Source organism: Manacus candei, unplaced genomic scaffold (assembly GCF_025592945.1).
Source record: "Manacus candei isolate 608988 ecotype Guabito, Panama unplaced genomic scaffold, ASM2559294v1 h1tg000034l, whole genome shotgun sequence".
Classification (NCBI taxonomy): Eukaryota; Metazoa; Chordata; class Aves; order Passeriformes; family Pipridae; genus Manacus; species Manacus candei.
In genome coordinates, this window is record NW_026138082.1 from 5429835 (window position 1) to 5450006 (window position 20172).

Consider the following 20172-nt stretch of genomic DNA (forward strand, 5'->3'; position numbering starts at 1 on the left):
AGTGGTAGCATCTCTGGGATAACAGATTTAAGGAGGGAAAAAATTTATGTAACAGCAATGGCAGCCAGGGAGAGAAGGGAGAATATGTGAGAGAAAAAACTCTGCAGACTCCAAGGTCAGTGAAGAAGGAGTTGCTCCAGGTGCTGGAGCAGAGATTACCCTGCAGGCCATGGGGAACATCCTCCTGCCATCCATGGAGGTCTGTGGCAGAGCAGAGATCCACCTGCAGCCCCTGGAGGACCCCACAGAATATACCCAAAAGAGGCTGTGACCCAATGGGGAATGCCCATGCTGGAGCAGTCTCTTGGCAGGACTTGTGATCCTGCATGGGACCTACATAAGAGCTGTTTGTGAAAAACTGCAGCCTGTTGGAAGGCCTCATATTGGAGAAGTTTGTGGAGGACTGGCTTCCAGGGGAGGGACCCCATGCTGGAGAAGGGGAAACGTGTGAGTAACCCTGCCCTTGAGGAGAAAGGAAAGGGAGAGAAAACATGTCATGAACTGATCACAACCCCTATTCCCTGTCCCCCTGCACCACTGAGGGCCAGGAGGTAGAGGAAATCGGGAGTGAAGTTAAGCCAGGAAAAAAGGAAGGGGTGGGGAAAGGTTTTTTAAGATTTCATATTATTTCCCATTACCCTGCTCTGATTTGATTGCTAATAAATTAAGTCAAGTCTGGTTTGCCCGTGATGGTAATTGGTGTATGATCTTTCCCTGTCTTTATCTTGACCCATAGGTCTTTTATAATATTTTTCTCTTCCTTGAGGAGGGGAGTGATAGAGCAGCTTTTGTGGACACATGGTGTCCAACCAGGGTTAACCCACCACAAATAGATGATGTGTAAACCTTGACTATACGATCTGTATTAAATTTAGTTTAATTTTGGGGATTTTATGATTAATTTTAAGATTGAATTTAGATTAATCTTGATGACCTTGTTAGTTAGTAGAGCTTTAATTTATTTTCTGAGAGTTCAGTGTGGGATATTAATCTTTCTTTTTATAATGAACATTTAAGATTCATTATCTTTTATAAATGAAAATGGACATGTAGGCAGGAAATTTTTTGAGGCTAGTATGATTGATCACTTATCTTTTAGAAGGACATTGAAGAGGAATGTGTGAGTTCTAGATCTGTTTAATCTGAACAGCGTTTAACCTAGTGAAGAACTGTTAAACCTAGTGAAGCTTGTGGGAAAAGATAATGGATACAGTGAATTGTTGATTTGCTTGGCTTCTGTGGAATGTAAATGTTTCCCAAATACTTCCTCGGCAACTGAACAAAGTTGATGGACCCAAAATACAATTAGCAGTTGGACAAAGTAATCACTTAAAATTCTTTCTGTCTTCCTAGCTTACCACTCCAGCTCTTGATGGGGCATTTGTTTCTGACTGACTACCCGATTTTTCTTCGATTGTTGAGGTGACTTGATGGCTGCTGCCACCACTGCAGATTTGGAAAGTCATGGCTCTGGTTGATGCTGCCACATCTGGCTCTTCTGGGCCGTATCCTGATGGCAGTGTCACTTGAAAGGAGGAGGTGCTGCTGGCTGCCTTGCATCCCAGTCCTTAGGCTTACATCAGGCTTCTGAGGTCAGACCAGTCTGGTGTATTGCTGCTCCTGCCACCTTTTTCAGAAAAATGATATTAGAAATCTAAGGTAAATGTGGATTTAGGGAGTGCAAGCTCCAAGAGCATTTGAATGTCAGCAGTGTGTGCTTCCAGCCAGGAGATTGAACAGAGGTGCACAAATCACTGTGGGGTGATGTGTGTGTTGGTAGGTATGCATAAATTCAAGTAGCAGGGTAATATTGAAGATAAATTTCAGGTTACACATCAGCTGTAGCTAAAGGAATGGGGTGGTGATATGCAATGGAACAGTGGTTGGTAGTGAAGTACCTTTTTATAGAGTTTTTGGGGATATTAGAAATGGCTTAGTAGGAGATACCTAACTTGTCATTTGTAGTATATTAGCAGACTGTTGTCAAAACGTTGGGCAACAAATATGAGTGGGTATTTGAGTTCAGTTGCTGAACTTCGCTGGGAGGTAGTAAACGTTCATCAAGCTGATCCACTTTCTTCTCTGAACAGCACTGTTACATTATTGCGGAGAGTGGCCCAGTAGCTGAATTAGGTGCTAATAAGTCCTGACCTACAGTGTACTTTTGTCACATGTGATTTTATGTTTGAGTGGTTCAAGATTGATTTAAAATGTATATGGTTTTGAACAAATGACTGGGAACAAAATATATCACTGCAGGTTTCACTCACCCACCATCTCTTCTCCTTGTGTTTTCCACACAGCATGTTACACTACATTTGTCTCTTAGTGCCTGGAGTTACCGGAATAGCACTCAGGCAATTGGCTGCTAAAACAGAGAAAGGGGTGTCTGAATTTGCTCATGGTTTAAGTCATAAGGAGTAGTCTGCAGAGGGTTTAAAATGCTTGGTTTGACTTGTGTTATACTGGATAAATCACTACAGCATTGGCTGTTACCTTACTTGACTTGGAATGTCTTGGTATGTTGGTAAGAGGAGGTAGTGTGCTTCATGAGAGGAAGCCGTTGGTTTAAGCAGTTGTTACAGGGTTGATTTTGTAGTGGGTTGATAATCTGTACTGATAAACTTTGCTCATGTGTGTGTGATAAATGCACACTTTGCTTGTTCTGTGGATGCAACCATGATGTGCACACACGGAGGTTTGAATTGCTTGCTGTGTATTAACAGGCACATTGTTATTGCTAATCAGAACCCTGATAACTAAAATTAATAGTGGGTACAAAGACAAGCAATTAAGGACATTCATCTTCCAGATGAGTCTAAAAGATTCATTGGTAGTTTAAATTTATATACTGAGGGCACTTAAACCATTAAAAAGGGTAATGGGTGCCCTGCAGGCATGTGCTTCAAAGCCATATGTCATTTTGGTGCTGGGACATCAGACTGATAACTTCCCTTTAAGGGAAACTGCTATTCATTTATCAATTAAATGTTGAAGGAAAAGTACATTTTTTGCTGTAAAGTGATCATAGAAGTGTATCGTAAGCTAAATCAAAACCCAAGATTTATGTTCAAAGCCTTTTGAGCTTTATCATAATATATGTTAATTAGAAAAGTCTCTCAGTGGTAACAGAGGGCACTGGAGTTGAAACTTTGAAAAGTATAAATGTTTCTTTGAAGCACAAATATTTCTCTTCCTGTGCCTTGCAGTCTTTGACAGTGATGTAGTAACCAACTTAGTACAGAACATGAAATGCTGGGGTTTTTTCTGCTGTTGCTGTTGATGCTATGCTTATGTTGTCACAAGGTGATGTTTGAGCAAGTTTTTTAACATAGAGATGAAAATAAAATTTTAAGGTTTTACAGTACAAGGTTTAGCATGAATTTTGCTACAGTGTAGAATTTTCATTCTGTCCTGATGTTGTCCTTGCCAGCTGAAGCAGTGGTTAACATGTAGTTCTGGGAGTGCCTGGGAATGTATCTGGCAATGGTTTTTGGTGATGCAGGGATTAGCTAGAACTTGGTTGTGTCATTCATTCAAAATAACAAAAACTTTTGCAGATTTCTGTGAACTATCTGAGTTGTCCCTAACTGAAGATGAAACAATCTCAGTGTGGGACACAGTATAGATTTGCTTATGAAATTTAGGAAATTTCCCCTTCCCTAAATACGAACACTGTTTGTACAAACTCTCTTCCTGTTACGAGATATTTGAATATTCTGCTTTGGACAGGTTAAAATTATTTTTATTCTCAATTTGGTGACGTACATGCCCATTCCTCCTTTCCTTTTTCTCTGGCCTTTCTGAGTTCCAGACCGTATATGTCTTGTACAGAGGGCAGAAATGAGCATAGACTGTAGTTCCTGATGGCCCTCAATCTCCCCTTTCCCACCTCCAGTCTATTTGCCTCCAGACTGTAGTGTGAGCTGGTGAGAGCCTGGCAAGCATGGGAGGGGGTTGGTGGCTGGTGCCATGGTGGTGACTCCTCTTATGGGGACACTAGAATTTATTGTAATAAGGGGGTTTTGTTTGTTCTTGGATCTCACCGTACTTGTCCCATATTTTGTATTAAAAATTTAGACAACAAAGTCAATGCAAATGCCCCTATTATTCTAGAAGTGTCTTAACAAAATCAACTGTTGTTGTGGCTAGAGTTGTTAGTTGGGTTTATGTGCTCGAAGTACTGAGGACAGGGAGAAGATGCAAGAAATATCCCACCTGATTTCCAAGAATTCTCTATAATCTAATTCTTGAGTTATTATATAACTGCTTTCTGGATTAAAAAATACTGCCTAAATAATGATGAATGCACTGTGTTTTCTCTTTCACTCTCTCCTGCTACTGCCTTTTGTTTTTGAGCAGGAGGAGAAAACTCGAGGGCTTTGTGCCATGCATATAGAGATAACAGCTGCTGCAGAATTGTATGCATGATATCTGTATTTTCTCGCCTTTATGCTCTGCTCTTTCTTTGACCAGGCTCTTTTGATTCCTTTGTTTCTTACTTCTCAAACCTTGATCTGTTTCTGTGATCATCGTACTTTCTTCTCTCTTTTCCCCAACCTACTTAATGGCCTTGAGTTAAGAATGCAATAAAAAACTTACTGAATGAGACAGAGCAGACATTACTGTGTTACATGGGAATTCTGGATTTTTTTCCTCCCATCGTTTACATTCCTCCCATTCTTCTTTCTTCCTGTCACTTCTCTTCTCAGCTTTTGTTGTAAGGTTTTCATATCCATTGTTTGTGTGACCCTGAAAAAATGCTTTGTTCTGTTATGCTAGACTGATTTAGTAAAGCAAGATCTCCATTCTGCACAAATTATTACATTTCTAAGTAAATTTTAATTATTTTGTCTGACTGTTTTGGGGACAATATTTATCCTTGTTGCTGGTGTTTGGACTGCTTATACTTTCAATGCTTCAGAATTTTTGATTTTCATCTATCATTTTTGAGCCTGGTCCATTATTTTCAGTTTCCCCTGTGGTTTATATAATGTGTTGCTTTTTGTCACACAGGCATTAGGGTAGATTTCAGTTGGATTGGTGACTTCAGGCTGTGATCTGCCCTGACAGAAGGTGCTCTTGAGGGAAATTGGTTACATGAGGTAGTGATGTTTTTACAAAAGAGAGAAGAACACTGATGGATCAGCTGCTTGCAGTTTTTAGCTTTGCACAGGCAAGCCTGTGAACTGTGGCACAGTCTGAGCGGACACTGTAGTTGTGGTGGATCTTGGAGGAACACCTCTGGTTGACTCTTGGAAGATCTCTGCTTTTAAGTAAACTAATAACAAGTTTCTTCTCTAGGGGGATGCACGTTCGATGATGGTCCTGGGCCCTGTGACTACCACCAAGACTTGTACGATGATTTCGACTGGGTACATGTCAGTGCTCAAGAGCCTCACTATTTGCCACCTGAGATGCCTCAAGGTGAGAAACCCCACAGATACTGAAGGGATAAGTTACTTAAGAAAGTACTTAAGTGCTCGGAGCCTCACTGAATATGGCCTTGAGGCCATTCTCTGTGATATCCACTTGAACCTTGATAATGGAGGTAATAAAAAAAAAACAAAGATAATAAATATAACAGTCTTTGTAATTGAGAAGCCTTCTTAGATCAAGTCCCCCTTTAAAGTTTGGGGGACATGGGGAAGGGAAGAAAGAAACCATATCCATCTCTTTTTGTTCTGTGTGGAATTCCCATTGATGCACAGTCAAACTCTACTTTTTATATGACAGCTAAGATATCAATTCAATTATTCAGGTAAGCATTAGAATAAATGCAGGAAAAAGGAATACACTTTTCCTTTCTTCCCTTCCCCCAACCCTTATCATCTGAAGGTAATCAGAAAAGCTTTGATTTATGGAAATATTGCTGTTGTTAATTACTATTTAGGACAGGTAATGAATAACTGAAGAGGTGCAGTCTACATGACCTTGCCTGCTCACCTTTGATGAACAGCTTAATCGGCGCTTCCCAGACAGCATGATATGCTGAGAGAATGAAAGCATTTGAAATTCAGCTACATTTTCCAATTAATAATACATTAAGTAATTAATCATGCAGAGGAGGAAAAAAGGTCATGGCTATTTTATTTGTATCTAAAAGGTTTTGTGAAGTGAGGTACATGTGGAGAAGGAGTGGGAAATGTTGCCACACAGAAGTAACCTCACCTCTGCACCATTCCTTCCCCTTTTTTTTATGTATTGTTGTGTATTATTAATGGTGGTTGTTCTGTGAAATTTTACTTCTTAGCTGCTGACTAGGTGGGTTCTCCCTGCTTTGGAGTCACTGATACTCCAGTGACAGCAGCTGTTACCATGCCCAATATCTTGCAAAATATGTTCACTGAACAAGATCCGTACTTATTTAATGGTCTTCTTGGTGCTTCAGGTTTGCATAAGCAAGAATAAATTTAAAGCCTGAAGCCTCAGCATTTGTGATGGTCTTATATTAAAAAAATCAAAACAGTATCTCTGCTGGGAAGGCTGAAATTAGTTACTTTTCAGGTTGCATTTTTTGAACCTACGTGGTTTTTCTAAAGGTTGTAGGTATCTTAATTGTGATGGAAGCACCATTTTGTAAAAAAAAAAAAAGTAATTTGGTATTCTCAGTCCTTAGACACACCTTGTATAGGAAGAAGAGCAATTTGAGGGATTGTAATTTGTATGAATCTAAATGACAAGATAGTTTCTTCTTGCTTATCCCAAATAACATACCTGTCATCCTTAGGCAGTTTTCAGAGTTAAATGACACAGTGCTCTCTGGCATGTGGTTTCTGTTCAGTTCTGCTACAGATTCTTTTTCTCAGAGTGTACCATGGGAACTCTTTCAGAGGAAGTTCTTTTCTCACATCTGTATGTGAAATTGTGGGTACTCAATAAAATCTAGCAGAATAATGGAATGTTTCAGAGATAGTCCAAAACAGATACAGAAGAAGCTCTGATGATTATTTTTTTTTCCTCTGGTTAGAATGCTAGATTTCTTGTACCACTGTTGATAAATTTGGTCTTCGGTATCTGAGATCCTGACTAAAACTGAGCAGTCTCATCTGGCAAACTGCCTTTAAGAAGTTCACAGTTCCCAGATTCTGAAGATGTATGCCATATCTAAATATTTAAGTTCATTTGTGTTTGAAATAGCATGGCTTTAAATTAAGTCTAAAAAGGTAACATGGTTCTAAAATGAGTGCTGAATTCCTTCAGTGGGTCTGCAGGAAGTGGAACAGCAAGAGGTTCAGGCAAAAGCAGAAGGGAAATAAGTGTGTGCAGTCATCTGCTGTGCAGTGTTCTAACATTGCTGACGCTTCCTGATTACTGTTGAAACTGTAGGTTCAAACGGATTCTACTGCTCATGAAGAAGTTATCCGAGTAGAATAAGATGTGGAATGAAGGTATAGGTGAAATTATAGGTATAGTATTATAGGTATAGGTAAAATTAAACTACTGCTTTTTCACTTTGAAAAATGCTGTGTTTTATAACCTGTAGAAGCCAGTAATCTTCTAGGGACCACTTTTTCAGTCACTGAATGAGAGCAGAGAAAGAAAGGGGTACCCAGAAAAACTAAGCAGCAAGGAAACTGAAGTCCGTGGGTAGGGACTGTTTTCTTTGCACCTCATCCTTTCAGGCTCTATAATACTTCAGCCAGGCACAAAGCTCCTTAATGCATGTGCTGGTGTTCTCTCCATGGACACCCTTCGTAGTGTTTGGAGCCTTTGTCTTTTACATCTCTTTGGAATACAATGCAGTAGGGGCTTCTGGTATAGATTAGTCTCGAGAGGAGCACTGTTTTGCCACTGTGATAGAAAGATAATACCAGTACAGTGAGTATGCTACTTTCAGGGCTCTAACTTTACCAGATTCACACAGAAGCATTGTAGTTATAAAGGATTATACTCAATTTTCAAATGTCAATTTTCAGTCTTCAGTACATTCAGAAAGTCTTATTAAAAAACCCCAAACCCAAACAACAAAAGACCCCAGAATAAAAACAGTGTGAGAGAAAAGGACATATAAAAGAAAATAGGAAAAGGGAAAAAAATGAAAATTGTTAATGTTTTAGCAAGTGCTAAATTGACAAGTGCTAATGTTTTACTTTTGATTCAAGGAGGGATAGTGGTTTAAATCAATGTTGTGCTTTGGAGAGGGATAATAAATCATTGGAAATTTCAGACCTAATGGCGTGTGTTTCAGAGTGCTATGAAAATATGAAAACTTGTCCTAATGGAAAATATTTTGCAGGTGTAGCAATAGTAAATGCTGTTGGAAAAGCAAGTGTAATTACCTCTGAGTAATTAATGCAACTTCAGATTTTTTTTTAGACTGACCTACATGGTATTTCTCAAGTTGTGAGCTGAGGCAAAAGCCACTTATCTTCTGTAACGGGAAAAATAAATGTAGTACATAGTGATTAATTTGAAAATAAAATGAACACTCAGAGCAGGTGCTTGTGTACAGCTTTAATACCAACTTGTAAATTGTCTGAACTGCAGCTTACACTATAAAACCTTTGGATTACTTACTAAGACCTTGGAAACCACCTGATGTCCAACATTAGTTTTCTAAGAGCATATAAAAGTGACCATGCTAGATCAAGCTAAAGGTCTGCTGCTTTTGAGTATAGTCATTAGCAGTTGCCTAGGGAGAGTGCAAAGGTAGGACAAGTGAGTACTGATCATGCCCTGACTGCTCTCCTACTTCCCAACTGTTTGGCATTTAGGAATGTTCTCTACTAGAAACAGGCTTTATAAGTGATATTCTCAATATCCTGTCAGTTTTGTCTTACTGTGTGTGGTTTCCTTGAAGCCTTCTTGTATCTGCTCTGTCGTAAAACAGAGTGCCAGGTTTTGTTATGAAACATGGGGAGATGCAGCTCTTCTTACTTGTTTTGAACTTGCACATGACTTCTGTTTGATGCATCTTGGCTTCTTGGAAGGAAGTGAACAAAACTGAGTACTAACTGTCTTCTCCAACCCATTCAGATTTGTTTAAATACCTTTTAAATAAAAAACGCACCCTTCTGCGGGCATCGTTCAAGCTCGAATGGTCCAAGATGATTGAGTTGTTCCCTATGTGGAAGTGGTTCCACAACTGTGGATTTGCATTTTGTGTGAGGCAAGGTTGGTAACCAAATGTTACATTTTTATAGACATGACGACAAAAATGAAGTCCAAGCATTTAACTGGTGGTCTTTGTACCTCTGAAATAAAACATTTTCCAGATATTGAAGCTAACCCTTTAAAGCATGTATTATGTTTTCATGCGTATGATTTTTATACATTATACTATACAAGATAGAAATTAGAGAATGCTATTAAGATGAAATCCAATTTTGTTTATGGATATTTCTAAGTTATTTTAGGGGATTATTCATGGTGCGCGGATAACTTAATTTTGCAGAAGACAAAGGAAATAATAGTGCTTTCTTATACCACTGGGGATGTGCAAAGGGGGATTTTATCCATATTATTAATATGTTTACTGATGGTTTTACCCTTAGACAGAGAAGATAGTTTATTTACTCAGTTTGGTTTGCCTGTTAAAAGCAACATTATTCTGAGGCTATGCAAGGTCAGGGCATGAGAGCCTGTAATTGGCTGTATGATGAGGAACCACTTAATGAAGGACTTTTTTAATGTAAGGACTATTACCCTCCTGGTTACCAATGCATTTTGAAGAATGTCTAAATTACAGTGGAGAGTACTGACATGCTGAGATGGACATCTTGTTTCTGATCTCTCGGATAATGTGCCTGAACTGGATGTGTGCTATTTTTTTTTTAATGGTTTTCTAGAAATCTGAGGAAACTAAATTTCCAGGAGTGGGGAAAGTTCTTAGGTGCACTTGTCATCTAGCATGACTAAAGGGGAACAGATTAAATCTTGAAAGATATTCCTTAGTATTATGGTGTTTTGCAAATGCAAACTTTATTTACAGTGAAGAGTATTGCAGAAATAATTTTCTACTTTGCAGAAATTACACATGACCTTACATGCTGCCCTATTAAAGAATAAGACTAAATTCACTACTCTGAGAAAAAGGAAAAGAAACAAAACAGTCCTGAAAAGTAAAACATTATATATTCTGGTTTAGGCTGATGTCTAGGGGTCCCTGGTAGAAGACTGCACAGTTATTTCAGAATCGAGAATGTATACAGTGAAAGGTCCTGGAGATCGGAGGAAGTATGTTGACAAGTAACCTTAGGCCACACTTCATGGTAATTTCTTTTTTATGGTTTTTGGGTAGAATGTCTGACTGCTCATTACCACATCCTGTCATTCCCAGAGGCATTTTCATGTTTCTTCCTTCTCCCAGTTGCTCTGTTGTGCATGTGGTTGTGAACTCACGTGGATTGAAAATAATAACCCAGGGAAAAAAAGGAGTATGCAGCATGGGTCAGTTCATTAGCACAGTTAGTTCATTGTGCAGCTGTAAAAAGATTTATGCTCGTATAGATGATGAAGACCTTGGGAGCTGGTTGCATAGGTGGGTATAGGGGTTGTGTAAACCTCTGGGGTGCCTGAAAGAAATATGAAAATTACACCCTCAGATTTACGTGGAACTTTAATGTTCCTGTACAAATAGTTTTGAGTATTTATTGTGATCTAAAAGGTCAGTTGTGCTCTATTTAAATTCTGCCTTGTACAGAAAGGAAATAACTTCTGTGTCACCCACATGACCCAAAATGAATTTCAGCACAGACCAGTGTAAGTGTTTATAAAATGTATAAATGAGAAAGGGGAACCAGAAGGTCACGAATTTTGTGTTTTAATATAGATTTCATATGAATGTAACTCAGAAAGGAAAGCTGTAATGTAAAGGTTATATAGATGAGACTTTTGGCCTTTTACTTCACTTAAACCTGAATTTTTTTTCCTGTAAAAATGAATCCACCAACTCATGAATAAATATGAATTATGTGGATGTGTATGGGTACAGTCAGACAAAAGCTAACTGGGAACCAGTGTCTGGTGAAAATAGTGTGTTTCTTGAGGCATAGAAAAGATTGGGAGCTCATCAGCAGGAGAACCCTCACCATGTCCCAGGTTACTGAGCTCTTCCACTGTGATGCTGTTCCACACATGATGCATCAGTTTGCTGTTTTTGCGCTACAGAAGAGTGAAGTTTAAACAGAATGCTTTCTGGGTCTCTTTATTTTTATAGACAGGCAAACAGAGTTTACCAGTCCACGGAGCAGTTGGAACTGTATTTTCAAGATTTTGCTACTCTATGACTTGCATGTTGGTAAAGATCAGAGACTGTGTGCAAGAAAATTTGTTGACTAATCCATGGATTGGCAAATACAATTCAGGAAGGTAGTGGTTTTAGGATTTGATCATTGAAAGTTTATCTGGGTTGTTACATTATGAAATTAATTGCAAAAGCTAGAGTCTGTGTCTGGGGCTGGTAAAAAATTCTGGTTGTCTCTTCTTTTATATTTATTTATGTTTTATTTAAGGTGACTGAGATATTTTTTTTTCCTTAGACATCTGAGTCTTCATATACTCCTTTGCCCAAAAAGTTGACTGATATTTATTTCCTGTTTAACTTGTCAATGTACTGCAGAGTTGAATTTATTTGAACTACTTCCTTAATCAGAAAAACATATTTTACTGTTTTTCTTGATCAGTAAGCCTTGTGGTTGGTTTTTTGTCTGTATTATTTGCTAGTAGCATCTTTAACAAAAGAACACCTACCTTGTTAGTCCAGTACAATTAATGTCTACCCAAAGAACACGTGTAAACATCCTGATGCTATTGGCTCATTCAGTATAGTGCACTATCAATCTATTGACTAATTCCAGATTCCCTGTTGTTCTCAAGTATACTTCACTTGGTATAAAGTGAAGAGAGGAGGAGTGCAGGGAAGGCTTTATAGCTACTACACAGTGTATTAGTGCTTTTGTACATTTAGATAAACCATTTCTTGATCAAGAAATTTAGGCATGGGGTTAGTAAAAGTAAAGTTTTTGTAGTAATAGAAGTGACTTTCACATATGAGTAACATATATGCTGGTTTTTCATGCATTGGCACAGATGGATTTATTCTTTTTCATTTGGGTGATAAAAGATGGAACATTTGAAAAAAGATTTCTTGCTGATTTGCACAAAATTACTTCACCTTCAAGGCCAGCTGTTTTACCTGCTTATCTAGAGTGATATTTGGTTGGTTTGGTTTTTTCTTTTCCTCTTCTAAGTTGTAATAATATTTTGTTCAGCTTCTACTCTTCCATCCAATAGAAGCTGTATAAAATGCTGCCTTCTGAGAAACTGTTCTTTTTCTTTGTTTCTTCTATTTTTTTTCCTGGTTCAATATTTGAAGTAAATTAGTATATTATTCTGAATCTGGACTACTAAATTAAAGCAAGGTGAGAAGTCTGTTTGCTATAGATAGAGTTTCAAAGTAGTAGGTTAAACTTGGGCAAATTCACCTTTGCCATCCTGGTACCATGAGAGCATTCATAATAGTATTCTTGCTTGTGACACAGCCTTCTGTTGAGTGGTGCAGCTTTCTAGCTTCTGATATTTGTATCTCAAGATGTTCAAATGGTATTGGTCAGCACTGTCAGCGGGAAGAAATGACCAGTTCTGGTCAACGCTTGCCACTCTTTTTCAGGAGCCTGGGCTGTAAGTGGAAGTGTTTCATAGCTCATATGAAATCAGCTGCTGCTTCAGCAATTGTGAATGTCAGTAAGAGGCATTACCGGGAACTGCTGTTTTGGTAGCATTGCGAAGGCTGAACAAAAAGCAAAATGATGCTGTACTGGCCTTTCAGAATTGAAGGGAACACAAAGTTTGAATAGCACCTTGGTAGCCTGGGAGGTGTTCCAGATTATTTGAGGCATTTAGAGGCATTCAGAATGTGCAAGGCTGGAAGTCCAAAGCACAGCGAGGAGTAGTGCCTGTTTGGTTCCTGCTTGCCTGCATGGAGAAGAGCAAGCCAGCCCTGCTTTTGAGTGTATCTGCCTGTTCTACCATTGTCCAACCATCATTTTCCCTCTCAGCCTGCTTGTGTGTGTGTATAGATATATATTTATTTTTTTCTTCTGAAGGTAACGGTAGTTTGCCTTGCCTTCAAGTTTTCTGGGCTATTTTGGGGTGTAGTGGAGCATCATACCCCAGTTAAAGTACTACTGCTTCTCACATGGCTTCATTTGGCTCAGAGCATGGGCACGACTCGCGCCCACAGAGCGAGGCATAGGGTCAGCGCATCTGGTGATTTTGAACCCTCTGTTTGGCAACCTTTGGCTGAACCCTTTGATAGAAAATATAAAAATCAGATAACTAGTGTATATGAACTTACTTTATGTTTACATGGTGGCTTCAGTTTGATGCAAGTGTAGGTGTCCTTCCCTGTCCCTATCCACATATGCTCCTATTCTTTAGCTTTGACATTTCTGTAAGTTGCCCTGACTGGAAACCTTATTGCTCTTCTTTCTACTCCCACTCACCTGTGTCCAATTTTTAACAGTCCAATGCATGCCAGATTCAAGCAATAATATAACTACAGCTTGTCATGGTAGGAGATATAGAGGAAGCCAGGTTAGAAGTAGAGGAAAAAAGTAAAATAGCTTTACTGTTTGGAAGAGGGTAAATAAAAACAGCACCCGGGAACTATTTGGGGAAGAGAGTGAAAAAAAACCCCCACCATGGTGTATAAAAAAAGTGATGTTCAGACAAGATGGAAAAAAGCTCTGTAATAAAATGAGTAATGTACAGTGGTTGCTAATGCAGATTATTATTTCTGAAGCAGCAAGCTTCAGAAGGAAATGCCATGTCTTTCTGTGAGCAGGTGCTGTGGTAACCCTTTGTGTGTGGGTACCTCGCGATCTGAGAGACGAATTCTCCTTCCTCGTGTTAACTTCTGACCTTTGTCACATCAGAGATGAAGCCTCTTAGTGGAAGTGAAGCTGTGAGATACTTTGAATTCACTGTAGGGAAAGGGCATTCCCAATCCCACTTTTAGTACAGGACCTATTATACAACTGAAAACTAATATCTGAATTACCTACAAATCAATAACCTGAGCAGTGACAATCCCAACAACAGAAGAAGCAATGCCTATACAAACAAAAAGAAAACCTTTAGGATGAGGTGAAATTCAGTAAGCTGCATAATAGCAAAAAAACCCAAAGGGTGCTTTCCTCCACGTTTTCACATACAGTGCCCGAAATTTTCCTATCTGCTTAAATATTGATTTCTGAGCTCCAACCCTTTTGCTGCTCAGCATGTAATTTATGTTCCCTTGTGCATTTGTGGCAGGTCTGTGCTGATGCAGCAGTCATTGATGTTTGTTAATGGTGACTACAGCTGCAGTAGTAATAAAACTATTATTTTATAGAACAGATTTTGAGTCAACTGAGAAAATTTAAACTTTTTTCTTAGGTTGTGGTGAGCTAATGAAACAATCATATTCAGAAAACAGTAAAATATTTAATTTGGGCATTTCTATCATTACTTGTGCAGATACTTGTTTAAATTGTTGTTATCAAACTAGTTAGTAAGGCTCGTTTCAGCTCTTTTTTTTTTCTTCCCTCTTCCCTGCCACTCTTCCCCCACCCCTTGTTCCCTGTACCACCTTTCTACATAGAAATACTTTGAAAAGGCAAATCTGTTCTATTGAGGGTTACACAAACCTCATTTCCAAGCATGTAGGCTGTGAAGAGGCTGTTGCTTAGGTGGTGCTTGTTAAAGAAGGAACAGGTTTGTGTCATGTACAGGAACAGATTCAGTTGTGTTGCTTTCCTTTGCCTTGTATGTGATGTCTGTGTTTGTTTCTGAATCTTGCTTAATCATTAGCATGGGTAATGTTGCTGCCACACATACAGTGACATTCAAAGCTGTCCTTCCACCCCCTCCCCCCAAGTCCTGTCTCTGCCTGGAATTGAAAGAGTAATGTTGTATAGGTATGTTTTAGGGTAGATTTTAGAATATTATTTAGAAATTAAATCCACGAAGGACAAGATCCACTAGAAAAATATTACTTTAAAAATGCAATATATTATTTCATTCCAAAACATGTTGCTTCTGTCCAAAGGTGAGTGGAGTTTTATCGAATTTAAACTGTAGTTAAAATTAGCAAGCAAGAAAACTTGAATTAGATAATATATTTTTAATTTGTTAGTCATTTTACATAGTGTCTATCTTGGAAAACAAATAAACATATTGCCCCCTCCACTCCTGCTCCTTACCCTCCCTCCTCTTCAAAGATTCTTGTCTCCTTCAAGAAGCCATTTACCAGAGCTGTCAGCCATGTCAGGGGCTCAGACAGCCTAGCCATCAAAAGTTCTGTCATCCTACCTGGGGAAGGCAATGCCTGTGTTTTATAATACTTAGTAAGAAGTTGAGTTTTCCTGAAGGTGTTTGAAACCTCAAACTTCTTTCCTGAGGGAGGTACAAGTTGGAAATATGTCACAGAATATGCTGAGCTGGAAGGGACCCACAAAAATCATTGAGTCCAACCCTTAGCTCTGCACAGGACCATCCCCAAGACTCACATCATGTGCCTGAGAGTATCATCCAAATGTCTCTTGAGCAATGTCAGACTTGGTGCTGTGACCACTTTCCTGGGGAGCCAACCACCCTCTGGGAGCAGGCCAGCACTTGCATGTGTCCAAAGGGAGATGATGGGTGTTCTACAGGGCAGCCTATGTGTCATGTGGGAAATTATATGCAGCTCTTCTCATCCCCTCTTTTCTGTTCGTATGCTCACAGTGTCAGTTTGGTTTGCTCTCACTTCCCTATATAAGCTTGAGCCTGTTTTCATTCTAGACCTAACACACGTTCTGGTTGCTTCAGGGCCTGTTGCTGGAGGAAGCCACTGAGTTTCTTATGAGAAGAAACCTGGGTCTAGATGGTCAGAACTTTGGATATTTAGGTAGTGGCCACATTGCCTCAAGTTTATTGCTTCCCAAGTGGAACGGTCTTCTAATGCACTTGCAGCTGTGCTTGTGTCCCCAAGTATCTCCTTATGTCCTGCAGCTTACCATCCATGTGCTGTGCCCAAGGTGTAATACTATAAATAACATCTCTTGAGTGGACACAGAATGTCCATTTTAGTATTTTCAATAGCAGAAACTGAAGAAAGGAACATCATGTGGACAGTGGTTGTCAACAGAGCTCCAGAGGACAGCTGGGCCAGGTATGATGAGTTATAGTTGTGAGCCTGGTATGAGCCTGTCTTCTGCAGAGGGTGATGAACCTTGCTTACATGGACAAAGCTAGGTGTTGCCAGCTAGCTCAAAAATAAAGATTCATTCCCCCTGCCATCCACAACAGCAGGATAGACACAGTGATACTCTACCCAGGTCAAGTTAACAAAATATAAGGAGAAAGAACAGGAGTTCCTGTCAAGGCTTGAAAATAGATTGCTTGTAGCAGAGTGTGTGCAGTGGTTGAAAAGTATGCAGAAGGCAAATATTCTACCAGAGGGCTCTGAGAACGTTTGTCTACTTTTTCACTGAATGTTTTGCACCTGTCCTACCAGACTTGAAAAACCACTTGTCTGCTATCAGGACCCTAATTTGTATGGGAGGTATAATTAAGATCACTAGTTCACCACAACCTAAGAAAAAAGTTTCAATCTTCTCAGATGACTCAAAATCAAAATAATATCAGTACTTCATTGAGGCTTCAATATTTTGAAGTTAAATAAACCCAAACAAACACACATGGACACCCTCCCCCCCAAAAAAATTCCTTGTGTTCTTCTGTCTTTTTTAAAGAACAATTCTCAGGATTTGACAGCTATTTACTCTATTTTGGGTCAAACTGGTTTCAGCTCTGAAAATCTAGCCTTGTATAAACATGAATCAGACATACCGTACTACTTTAGAGAAAGTCAACAAACAGTATGAGCTAAGCATGTTTCTTATGCATTTGTGTTCTCTTAACTAATTTCCATGAATGAGGGATCAGCAAGCACATGGCATTCAAAGCGAAGTTGTCATGAATTTTTCCTCTGTTACAGCTGCTATCTGGTAGCCTAGCCTTTACCTTCCATCAGCTTCTCCTGTGTGTGCCAGGCTTATGGATTGCTTTGAAGTCTCCAAACTTGTGGACTTTCTTGAAAGAAATAGGGAAAACTTGCAGCTGAGTGGTATTTGCAATGCCAGTAGTGAGTGTCGTGTGTTCCAGCAGTAGAGATGGCTTCCTGTGCTCCTCCATCTGTTGATTACGGTGCTTGGGAGCAGGTTGCTTTGGCTCCAGGCTTTATAGGTGGTCTCTTATCACATTCCTCCAGACTGGAAGTAACAGCTCTGGTTTCTAATTAGACTGCAGTTGCAGGTAGACATTAGGCCAATATAAGTTTCCAATTAGGCTGCAGCTTCATAGGTCACAGTGAGTCAGCCTAATATCTTACTGTTGAGTAAAGGGATTATTCTACTCATCTTTTCTCCCTCTCCTCCCTTGCCTTCATGCTTCAGCTAGCTTCCTTTGCTAGCTTTACTCATTAGAGCTTACCAAGAGCTGATATAACTCATTATCCCAGATAAAATGTTGTTGTTTTTCTGGATTCATCTGGCTTAGTGAATTCAGTTGACTCATTGAAAGGTCTGACAAGCATCAGAGTGAGCAGCACAAGGGAACGAAGGATCTGGAAGGAGGAGAGGCATAAAAAGAAGAGGAGAGGCACGTAGGGAGTTGTTAGGTCATGCTGCCTCTAAGCTGTAAGCAGAAGTTTGTGTTTTGAGTTTTGCAATAAGTATAATCTAATTTCCACCCTGGATGGAAAGACCCAAGTTTTTCATTTTAGGGTCCTGCTAATACCTTTGTAGTGGATCTTATCTGATCAAACAAAATCTTTTCATCTTATGAGTCAGACGATGGATATATGCATCTTGTGTGGATATATGGAACTGTGGACAACCATGTGAGTAGCTTCTTTGGAGCCTTCTGACAGGTACATACTTTTGAGTATAGATAGCACATTGTTGCAAAACATTTTCCACTGGACTTTGTTAAGTGTATAAGGACAATGAGGTTATCACCAATCATAAAATGTTGGGTACTTGGGAGCTGGTGACTGCTGCACCAAGCAAATGCAGCCTGTTCAGTGAAAAGGTCTGTGTACCATAGCTTAAAGCAGTCACGGGTAAAAGTGTACAGTGAACTTCTTAGACAAAAAAAATCTGATTATTTCCTCTAGAATAAATAAATTTTGCAATCTGACCAGCTTATCTAGTATGAAAAGATAAAAAACTTCTTAAAATTGCTATGTAAATTTACTTACATTTGTATAAAATTTATGTTGTTCATAAGCCACACAATTTATCTTACATATATAATTTATATATAAATTATATTCATGTAATATTCATGTAGAATTTATATGAAGATTTTGATTAGATGAGGGTGAAAGAAGCAAAGCTACAAAACAGTACATGCTTATGGGTAAGGATCAGAGCATAAATCAGCACAGGTGATATTGCCATGAGTGTCTACTAAAAAGAGCAGGAGATAGACAAAGCCCTCTTTATGCAGCTGGTGAAAGAAAGCCTTGCAATCAGACTCTGAGAGGTGTTACATTTACAAACAAGGAAGAACTGTTTGAGTATGATTGAGGGCAGCATCAGCTGACATAATGATGAGTCTTAAATTTGAGATCCTGAAAGGAGTCACCAGGACCGACAGCAGAATTACAAACTTAAGACTTTTGAAAACCGGATTTTGACCTTGCTTCACAGGATCCCATTGGGAGATACCCTGAAGGGCAAAGGGGTTTAGGAGAGCAGGTTGATCAAGGACAGCCCCTTGGAGCGCAGGGGGCTGCCTCGTGCAGAGAGTTAAGCAGGTATGGCAGAAAGCCATCATGGATGAACAGAGCTTGTGCACAGGACCGCACAGACACAGAAGCACAGAGAGGCTGCTTGGGAGGATATGGAGACATTGTCTGCTTATATAGAGATGGAGTCAGGAAAGCCAAAGCTCATCTGAAACTGAAGCTAGCAAGGGAGCTGGAGTACAATATGAAATGTTTCCTCTATAAGTACGCTGGCAGCAAGAGGGAGGCTAAGGAGAGGGTGGGTCCATTGCTCAGAGAGACTGGGGACCTAGTGACAAGGGAAAGTGGATGTACTTGATCCCTTCTTTGCTTCAGTTTTCACAAGTAAGGCTTATCCCCAAACCTTTCATGGTCTGGGAAGTGAGGCTGTAGCTGCAGGAAATGTGGACTGGGTTAGGAATCACTTAACCACTTGGATATGCACTAGTCTGTGGGACCAGCTGGAATGCATCTAAGAGCTGACTGACTGTGAGGCTACTTTCTGCTGTCTTCGAAAGATCGTGGCACTTGGGGGAGGCTTCAGAGGACTGTAAAAACGTGTCACATCCATTCTCAAGACGTATTGGAAAAAGGATACAGAGAACTACAGGCTGTTTTGCAGCCTTCCCCTGGGAAGATGATTGAGCAGATAATAATAGAAACAGTTTCCAAACACATGAAGGTCAAGAAAGGGGTTGATGGGAACAGCCAACATGGGTTTGAAAAAAACAAATCATACCTGATGAGTTTGTCTGCTTTCTGTGATACAAGGTGAACAAGGTAGAATGTGTCACATATCTTGGCTTTACTAGGCTTTAACCCAGTCTTTCATAGCTTACATATCTCCTGGTGATATATGAGCTCTGCAAATAGATGACGAATGGAAAATTGGTTGGACTCCCAGACGCAAAGCTGTGATGATGGTGGTCAGTTTACTGTCTTCAGTATGCTTGTAGAGCAGGGCTGTGCTTGGAGGGTCATGGACAGATTGCAGAAAGGGACTCACAATAACTTCATGAAGATTAAGAACGGGAGATGGAAAGTCCCGACCCTGAGTAGGAAGAGCAGCCTCATGCAGTAGCACATGCACTAGCACATGCTGGGGCCATATAGGGACAATGGCTTTGCAGAACCAGGGTGTCCTGGTGGACCATGAGCCAGCAATGCATCTTTGCAGCAGGGATGGCTAACAGGCCCTTGTTATCCTGCTGCAGTATGCGGTAGGTGATCCCTTCCTACTGTTCAGCACTGGTGAGACATATCTGGAACGATGTGCCTGGTTTTGGGCTCCCCAATACAAAAGAGGTATAGGCATACAGGAATGAGTCCAAGAAAGGACTACCAAGATGGTCAAGGACTGGATCACAGGACATTCAAGGAGAGACTATGAGAGCTAGGCATGTTCAAGCTGG

General features: G+C 39.8%; 1 protein-coding gene across 8 annotated transcripts in view; it reads left to right on the forward strand.

The window, feature by feature from the left end:
* Positions 1 to 20172, forward strand: part of PTPRK (protein tyrosine phosphatase receptor type K) — a 395313-nt gene that overhangs the window by 80211 nt on the left and 294930 nt on the right. For all 8 annotated transcript variants that reach the window (XM_051792097.1, XM_051792099.1, XM_051792101.1 and 5 more), the window contains exon 2: positions 5305 to 5427. In XM_051792097.1, the coding sequence (XP_051648057.1) occupies positions 5305 to 5427 (123 nt within the window). The remainder of the gene's footprint in view (positions 1 to 5304; positions 5428 to 20172) is intronic.